General features: G+C 33.0%; 1 protein-coding gene across 2 annotated transcripts in view; it reads left to right on the top strand.

Annotated features, from left to right (window-relative positions):
* LOC125850687 (uncharacterized) overlaps positions 1 to 7,298 on the top strand; it is a 9,117-nt gene extending 1,819 nt beyond the window's left edge. The window contains exons 2-5 of one of the 2 annotated variants that reach the window (XR_007444835.1): positions 6,432 to 6,552; positions 6,629 to 6,694; positions 6,870 to 6,993; positions 7,069 to 7,298. Coding sequence is in view for 1 of the 2 variants with exons in the window: in XM_049530543.1 (XP_049386500.1) it covers positions 6,432 to 6,552; positions 6,629 to 6,786; positions 6,870 to 6,993; positions 7,069 to 7,254 (589 nt within the window). In the remaining variant the exon portion in view is untranslated. Of the gene's footprint in view, positions 1 to 6,431; positions 6,553 to 6,628; positions 6,787 to 6,869; positions 6,994 to 7,068 lie in introns of both variants that reach the window. The other variant, XM_049530543.1, reaches the window with a different exon arrangement.
* Positions 7,299 to 9,952: the final 2,654 nt, after the last annotated feature.

The raw sequence follows: 9,952 nt of genomic DNA, 5'->3' as shown, positions 1-9,952 counted from the left end.
GAGAATTAATTTTTGTTTTGGTGAGATGGATCATTGTATTTCTTGAAAGTTAAAAAACACTTTAGACTAAAGCATTTTCTTTTGGCTTTTACCTAGAAAGAAGACAGGATCTTCTTAATTGTGAAGATGAGAAGATATTTAGATGGTAGGAGTTCGTTATGCTAAGCATGTATTTACTGAAACCTTTTGAATTACAATTTTAGTCTCCACTTTTAACCAAAGACCTTCTTGTACACGTCCTCGAGGGCAGTATTCATGTCAAAGAGTTCTTGGTATAATATGGATACAAAATAATTATACAATGTTGAATTAATACTCAATAAAGTTAGAGTGTTTGTTGTTATTTACTATGCTGGCGGGAGGTAATAATACTTGATGAGATAATCGAGGTGTGCACAAGTTGGTCCGAACACCACCATCAATTCCTCATATAAAAAGAAGTTAGAAACTTTACGTTTATAGAAGCATAATCATAAAAGCAAGACCAAAAATAAAGAATGATTCTCCTGTGTCGCTGGAGGCGGGTGCTACTGTGCAAATGAGCTCCAAAAAAATCCAAAAGAGTGATTCACTGCTTAGGTTCTCTTTTCCTTATATTGAGGGAGAGGGGGTCCATGCTACTCAAACTCAAAGGAGAACATTTGAAAACATCAAGAAGATATGAACAATAACATGACTGATTTACTAAAAACTTCATATCTACAAAACCAAGTAGATGATCTACAACTACAAGCAACAAATTCATTAACCACAAAATTCAGAAATACAAAAAAGCTAAAATATTCACTTATTGATAACAGAAACAAGGAATGTTTTACAACGCTTTTAACAAAACATACTGTCTCAGCTAATGAGCATCATCTAAATTGTTGTCCAACAACAAGCCTTCTACATGTTCAATCCATCCCATAAGATCAGTCCATTTCACAAGATCTGTCTCTCCCACAAGATCAGTCCTATGTCCAGTCCCTTCCACAACATCAGTCCCATGCACTAAATCAGTATCAGTCCCATATCTAGTCCCTTCACTATCATGTTCAAAAGTAGCAGTCCATTTCAAAGACGGAATCCCTTGTCTAGCATCCAATGTAGAGTAATGTTCAGCAACAGGCATATCATATCCCTCCCAAAACGGTAGTCTGAAGATCAGTCCCTCCAACAAGATCAGTCCCATGTCCAGTCCCTTCCACAACCTTAGTCCCATGTACTAAATGAGGATCAGTCCCATATCTAGTGCCTTCACTATCATGTCCAAAAGTAGCAGTCCATTCCAAAAAATGAGTCCTTTGTCCAGCAGCCAATGTAGAGTAATGTTGAACAACAAGAATAGGATATCCTCCCAAAAGGGCAGTCCGATCCAAATCACTACTTGTCTCACCTACACGGAACTTTTATGTCGGTACAACACCAGATGAGCAAGTCAACAACCGTTGACGAAGGCAAGTAACAGTAGACATAGAAGCTAAAATAAACCAAACATAAACTAATTAAAAATTTACACAAAATAGAAATTATGGCACCTAAAAATGAATTAGCAGAAAAGTTATCTCTAAACAATTTTGTTAGAACATTGTCCCTAGAAGCTCTGGTCCTATAAACTTGTATTTTGGCAATGGTCTCATCAATCAGTTTAAAACTATCAATTGATACTCCAACCTCCGCCCTTTTTTTTCTAGTTATTGCCTTCCTATACTCTAATACTAAATCAATATAATAAACTGAAAAATTATTACTAAAGAAATTCTTAACACTTTCATCAGAGTCCATTAGAAAGAGTTGATCTAAATTTTGATGCAAGGCTGTAATTGAAAATTTAGTCTCTACTGTCCAGCCAAATGCTACTATAACATATTTTTTTAGTTTTACCAAAGTATATGTAGAATTAAAAGAAAATGAGGCTGTTCCACGACCATCAACTAATTTGACCACCACAAATTTTGTATGATCTGCAATTACAATAAAAATGGAAAAGTTAGATCATGTTTAAAGTCAAAATATAACAGAATAAAAGAGCTGGAGTTACCATTAGGTTGTGCTTGACATATTATAATTTCTTTTCCTTTGTCTTTTGAAGGGTCATGTGTAGGAAGTGTAGACACAGGGTTATGTGTAGGAAGTGTAGACACAGTCAAATTATCAGACCACCAAGGAGAAAAGGAATAGATTAAAACTGTGTACCCAACCTTCTGGAAAAATAAAACAAGGCATAAATAAAAAATAAAAATTTATATTAAAGAATTACTTAATCACAAAAATGTTAACCTGCAATTGTTCTTTGATTAATTTGTACTCCTCGATTGGAAAATCTGCATTTGTATGAGTGGTAAGGAGTTCTAAAACTCTAGTACAAAATAGGGAAATTTTTTGATGCATTAATATTGAATTGTTTAGCTAAATCTAGATGCAAAAAATCTGAATGGTTAGAGAATGTGTAGGTATTTTGTTTAAAAGTTTTGACTATTTATTTTTTCCTAGATTGTTTTCTATAAGATGGAAGATGGGAAGAACTATAAGCCATTGCATAAGGTGAATTCTTGGCTGTGAGTTTTGTGTCATCATCATGAGAGGGAAACCAAAACTGAATTAAGTTGTTTTTTGAAACAGCCATGGTAGAATAAGCACTGTGGTTAAATAGATTGAACATCATATTATACATAGCTGCATATAATTGTTAATCCTCATCTGAAAAAATTGTAGAACACAAGGGTTAAAATGTCTACGTAAGATGTAAATGAATAATTTTTCATAAGCATAAAATGACACATAATTTGTCCAATGTAAAGGAATAAAAAAAAATTTCTAGCAAGTTGGAAAGATAACTAATTGGGACCCTAAACTCTTATAGGATAAATAAGAGTCATTGAGACTTTAAACTACTGCAATTTCAATTGTCTTGTAACTCTAAAAGACTACTTTGCCATTACAATTCTCTTGGAACTCTAAAAGACTGCTTTGCAATATCAATTTAACTCTAAAATGAGAGAGATAAAGAGTAGTAAATTTATGGATTTTTTTTTTCTAAATTACTTTTTTGAGAGAGTAAATTTTCTTGTGGAACTCTAAAAGTTTGCTTTGCAATTTCAATTAACTCTAAAAATTGAAAAAAAGTAATTTAGAAAAAATATTGAAATTGCAAAGCAGTCTTTTAGAGTTCCAAGAGAAAATTTACTCTCTGAAAAAAAAGTAATTTAGAAAAATTATTTTTTTCCATAAATTTACTCTCTATCTCTCTCGTTTTAGAGTTAATTGAAATTGCAAAGCAGTCTTTTAGAATTCCAAGAGAACTATAATGACAAAGTAGTCTTTTAGAGTTACAAGACAATTGAAATTGCAGCAGTTTAAAGTCTCAATGACTCTTATTTATCCTATAAGAGTTTAGGGTGCCAAATAGTTATCTTTCCAACTTAGATCTTTTTTTATTCCTTTACATCTTCTATACATATTTTTATGGACAGATTATGTGTCACTTGTGAAAAATTACTCCTTTACATCTTCTGTAGACATTTTACCCTTGTGTTTACATTTTTCAGATGAGGATGAACAATTATATGCAACTATGTATAATATGATGTTCAATTTGTTTCACCACAGTGCTTACCATGGAGGTTTCTTGAAACTAGCTTAATTTAGTTTTGGTTTCTCTGATGATGACACACAACTCACTGCCAAGAATTCACTTTATGCAGTGGTTTATAGTTCTTCCCATCTTGCGTCTTAACAATCTAGGAAAAAACAAATCGCCAAAACTTTTAAACAAAATACCCACGCATTCTCTAACAATTCAGATTTTTTTGCATCTACATTTGGCTAAACAATTCAATATTAATGCATCAAAATTTTTCCCTATTTTCAAATTGTCCAGTACTGATTGTATTGGAGTTTTAGAACTCCTTACGAACCATACCAATGCAGATTTTTCAATTGAGGAGTACAAATTAATCAAAGATCAATTGCAGGTTAACATTTTTTTGATTAAGTAATTCTTTAATATAAATTTTTATTTTTATTTATATCTTGTTTTATTTTTTCATAAGGTTGGGTACACAGTTTTAATCTATTCCTTTTCTCGTTGTGGTATAATTTGATTGTGTCTACACTTCCTACACATGACCCTATGCCTACACTTCCTACACATGATCCTTCAAAAGACAAAGGAAAAATAATTATAATATGTGAAGAACAACCTAATGGTAACTCCAACTCTTTTATTCTGTTTTATTTTGACTTTAAACATGATCTAACTTTTTAATTTTTATTGTAATTGCAGATCATACAAAATTTGTGGTGGCCAGATTAGTTAATGGTCGTGGAACAGTCCCATTTTCTTTTAATTTACCTATATTTTGGTAAAACTAAAAAAATATGTTATAGTAGCATTTGGCTGGATAGTAGAGGCTAAGTTTTCAATTACATCCTTAGATCAAAATTTTAGATCAACTCTATCTAATGGATTCTGATGAAAGTGTTAAGAATTTCTTTAGTAATAATGTTTCAGTTTATTATATTGATTTAGTATTAGAGTATAGTAAGGCAATAACGAAAAAAAAGGGTGGAGGTTGGAGTATCAATTGATAGTTTTAAACTGATTGATGAGACCATTGTCAAAATACCTGCTTATAGGACTAGAGCTTCTAGGGACAATGTCCTAACAAAATTGTTTAGAGGTAACTTTTCTGCTAATTCATTTTTAGGTGTCATACTTTCTATTTTGTGTAAATTTTTAATTAGTTTATGTTTGGTTTATTTTAGCTTCTATGTCTACTGTTACTTGCCTTTGTCAGCGGTTGTTGACTTGTTCATCTGGTGTTGTACCGACAAAAAAGTTAAGTTTAGATGAGACAAGTAGTGATTTGGATCGGACTGCCCTTTTGGGAGGATATGCTATTCATGTTGTTCAACATTACTCTACATTGACTGTTGGACAAAGGACTCCTTTGGAATGGACTGCTACTTTTGGACATGATAGTGAAGGCACTAGATATGAGACTGATGCCCATTTAGTACATGGGAACTGAGGTTGTGGAAGAGACTGGACGTGAGACTGATCTTGCTGGAGGGAATGATCTTCAGACTGCCCTTTTGGGAGGATATTGCCTGTTGTTGAACAGTATTCTACATTGGCTGCTGGACAATGGATTTCTTCTTTGGAATGGATTGCTACTTTTGGACATGATAGTGAAGGGACTAGATATGATACTGATTTAGTACATGGGATTGATGCTGTGGGATGGACTGAACCTGTAGAAGGCTTGTTGTTGGACAACAATTTAGATGATGCTCATTAGCTGAGACAGTATGTTTTGTTAAAAGCGTTGTAAAACATTCCTTGTTTCTGCTATCAATAAGTGAATATTTTAGCTTTTTTGTATTTCTGAATTTTGTGGTTAATGAATTTGTTGCTTGTATTTGTAGATCATCTACTTGGTTTTGTAGATATGGAGTTTTTAGTAAATCAGCCATGTTACTGTTCATATCTTTTTGATGTTCTCCTTTGAGTTTGAGTAGCATGGACCCCCTCTCCCTCAATATAAGGAAAAGAGAACCTAAGCAGTGAATCACTCTTTTAGATTTTTTTGGAGCTCATTTGCACAGTAGTACCGCCTCCAGCAACACAGGAGACACAACTTTTTATTTTTGGTCTTGCTTTTATGATGATGCTTCTTGTCATCATATCATGCAGTACCTAAGGCAACACGTAAACTAAGCTGTGGTGACATTATTTCAATAGCATTTTGGCGTGACCTAGGGATAAGGTCTATGTATAATCTACCCTCCACACACCCCATTTGTGCAACCACACTGAATATGTTATTACGTTGAAACTGTATGAAATTGTTAACTGTCAGTAATGAGAACAACACTAAATGAAGCCGCTTTGTCCTTTATATCTTCTTCACCCATTTCATTTGCTAATATTCCTTTGTCTTAATTTACCTCCTATGAATTATGATATCTCTATTTGGTGATTCATTGTCAACATAAAGATTGTTAGCTACTGAAACTTCATGTTATAGCTATATTACTTGTATATGTATAAGTATTAATTCTTACCTTCATATTATTGCATGTGAACCTTCTTTTAGATATATAGAACTCTATTTGCCTCCCTTGTTCCTTGCTAATGGAACATACTCTTTGTTTGTGATGCTGATTTTGCTTAATTGATTAAGTTCAGTAATGACTGATTAGTCTTAATATACTTACTTTGAATGATAATTCCTCTCCAAGTTCAAACTTATTAATATCTAATGTAATAAACGTAGGTGTATCATTGACGACCAAATTCAACACAACAATACCAATTGGTCCACTTTATCCACAACGCGAGCAACTACAAGCATGGTCCACTCCTGAATATGTTCTCACTGTCTTTTTTTTTACATATCAAATTATCATTACCAGCAATGAACCTTCTTTGAGATTATCTGCAGGGTCACAGAGAACAAAGGGACACTTACTTCATTTACTTTGAGGAGCACATCCAAATCTGGATCTCTCATCACCATTCCAGTAGATGAAGAAGTCATTGCAAACACTGAATCCGAAGAAGATGTTAGTAAAAAATGCATTCATTATTTAATGATAAAACTTACTACAAATACTTACATTCATTCTTTTCTTAATACAGGGACAAACATTCTCAATTGAAGTAAAAATGTCATTCCCAAGTGACCAAAAGAGATGCTATGTTTTGGTATGTTCCAATTGTGGACAAGAAGTCCGTTATCCAATCATCATAAAAATTCACTGTATGAATTGCAACCAACATAAGATGCTCATCCCCAGGTACTTTATTACTACACCAACAATATCAATTTCTTTTAATTTTTAATAACAAATAATAGTATTTTAACCATACAATAACACAGGTGTCGATTTGATGTAAATCTCAAAGATAGCTCTGGCTCAACAACTGGGATGATTATGAACAAAGAAGGAGAAAAACTATTATCGCTAACTGCAAAACAAATTTATGAAAGAGCTTCCACTAAGGTATACGTCCTAACTAAACAATATATATAATTTTTACATAACAAACTTACCAAAATGATTTTTTCACTCTCCTAGAGCAACTGTCCACCTATGAAAGATGGACACGCAAGCTTTTTCAACAAGATCTTCTCTATTCGAGCCAAGAAAAAATTTGCCCGTACTTCAAACGCAACTGCTACAAAATTATATATCCAATCATGCGTTGAAAAAGAAAATACCACACATTCTCTTCCAGCAGCACCATACACAATCAATATCTAAGAAGGAAGCAAAAGAAAACAAACAGTTGAACCAGAACAAGTGAGTGAACAGGNCAAAGGTCAGCAAACTTTATTGCTAAAACTTCTCCATATGATCACCTTCTCAAACAACAACTAAATACTTCACTTTATTTTTTAGTACTATTTTTATAAATACGTAATATATAAAAAGTTATCTTAGATTAATTAATTAAATGTGAAAAGAGAGTAGTTTGTTGTACTTTCCACATAGTTTTTCTGAAGTCCAAATAGGCGAAATGGTCAGATAGACCCTTGCACTTGTATGTGTTTGTATTCTGAACGTTTCTACTTAACTCGTTGTCAACTGAACCCTTTAACTCAATAAAATTCACCATCTTAAACTCTTCTGACCATTGACCAAACTTATGTGGCAACTTAATTGTTGAGTTGGCATAAGTACGTGATTTCACGCAAAAAAGGAGCGTGAAAATAAAAATTTAGACTAAAAATAATTAGAAGAAAAAGGATCCCCATTTCTTTCACCGTCCCTGATCTTCCCCCACCCAATCCCCCATTCCTTTCGTTCTCCCTTCCTCCACTCCTTTCCAGTTCTTTTTCTCTTTTTCCTTTTTCATTTTTTCTTTCCCAAATTAGAAACGAGATCGTGCAAAAAATGAGAACAAAATGAGCAAAGGAAAATCGAGAAAATTGGTGCAATACCCAAATCCACGGAAGAAATATGTCTAATGAGTATTTTGAACTCTTTTTGTTGTTAAAATTGTTAGCAATTTTAGTGCTCCTTCTTTAAATCTGTTATTGTTCTTGATTTATCTTTATTTTCCATTTTCTAGGGTAAAGTGACAAAGATCCGGTAGTTTTGAAAGGATAAAAGTAACTGTTGAATGTAAATTAGATGAAGTCTGTTGGATAAAATTGTGTATAAATATTATAATATATTGAAATACTTTAATGGTGATTTATTGGCATCCATGGAGAAAAGGGTTTTACATGTGTTGGTCAAGTGATATGAAGATGAAGATGAGTGAAATAGAAGAAAAAAATAATTTATTTTAAAAAATTAAATAATACGTGACGTGTCATATAAAATCTGATGTGGGTGATGACATGTCATTTTTTTTGTGCGTTTGAAGTTCACACAAGGCCAAAGGGGTTTAAAATGCTGAGTTTCATTGAGTTTAAGGGTTCAGTTGGTAAATGGTTAAGTAAAAGGGTTCAAAATACAAACTCATACTAGTACACAAGGGTCCATCGGACCATTTCGCCGTCCAAATTATATAATTTACTTTTTCGATTTCATATTAATAATTTGTTACTATGATACTATTTGGGACAATAATTATAACCAAGTAAAAATAAACAAACATATTTTACTACACTTATTACTAATTTACTAATTTTACTAATTACTAATATATAGACGCTAAGAGTAAGCTGCTCTTGGTCAACATGCCTGCTTCACTGTTTTCATCCTTTCAAGTGCAACTACCCGTGTTGTTGATTCTGGTACTGCTCAATACAGTGCTTCTCATATAGGAACCGCCATATCGTCTCTGTCTTCTTCTCAGTGATTCCTCTGTGTTTGTCTGTGATACTTTCATCTGGAGGTTTCTTTCTTTGTTGAATCTTGCCTGTTGGTTATTTGAGCTTCGTTTTCTCATGCATGATAATTGGTGTGTTTTAATTGAATTTGGGCGTTTTCTGTAGGTCTCATGGTCGACAAGGCTATTTCATCACAGGACAATTTGGTCATTCTTGTTTTCCTTTGGTTCAAACTGTGTTCTGGTTTCTGCTTACAGATAAGGAGTCATGTACAATTTTCACAGTTTCCATGGATTTTACTCCCTTGTGCTTCGTCTCCTTGTCGGTATATTTTTTTTTCATCTTTTGGGTTTATCGTATGCATATTCTCTTAAGTGATTGCTTTGTTTTTGAGGTAATGATTTTATTTGTTCTTCACTTTTTATGTTTTATCTTCTTCGTTGTCCTCGATTCGTGCTTTTATTTGAATTCTCTTCGTCTGTTTGATATTGAATCTTGCTCGAATTTGGTTATTCCCCTTTGTGTGCTTTGGCGTGTTGTCGCCATAGTTGGTTTACTATGTGAAAATCACATTTTAGTAGTTGTTATTATTGTTGTTTTGATCTAGTGCAAAATTTGTTTTATCTTCGGAATGACGAGCAAAACTTGCACTTTGCTGGAAAATACAAATCTTGGATTGTTGCACTGGACATTTAAAGTTTGCTTTTCTAGAAAAGAATATATTTGTGAAATAGTATCTTCAGGGGTCATTTTTGTGATGACTGTGATTGGATTTGTGTTAGTACCATCTTTATAATATTTGTGTGATTTGGGATTATAATTTGGAATCATCCAAATTCTTCAGTTTGGGTTTATATTTCATACAAAAGAATCCATCATTTTAAATTTTGTAGAAAAAGCCTCATGTTTAGTCTTAGTCTTCGGACGGAGACTTGTTACCCAAACATCAATTTGTCTTGAGATCACGGAAATATCCGCTTTCCTTGTTTCTTCCATTTTTTCGTCTCTTAAGGTTGTTTGACATGTGCAGATAAAATATGGCTGATATTATACTATTACTGTTTGATTATATTCCATTAAGAAAGGTTCGTAACTTGGCTCGGCTAATAAGTTTGAATATGAATCAACTGGATTTTTTTGTGGTAGTGGCAGTAGTACAATTAAGCTAACTTCCCATC

Source organism: Solanum stenotomum, unplaced genomic scaffold (genome assembly GCF_019186545.1).
Source record: "Solanum stenotomum isolate F172 unplaced genomic scaffold, ASM1918654v1 scaffold18587, whole genome shotgun sequence".
NCBI lineage: Eukaryota > Viridiplantae > Streptophyta > Magnoliopsida > Solanales > Solanaceae > Solanum > Solanum stenotomum.
This window is presented reverse-complemented; position numbering and strand designations above follow the sequence as displayed.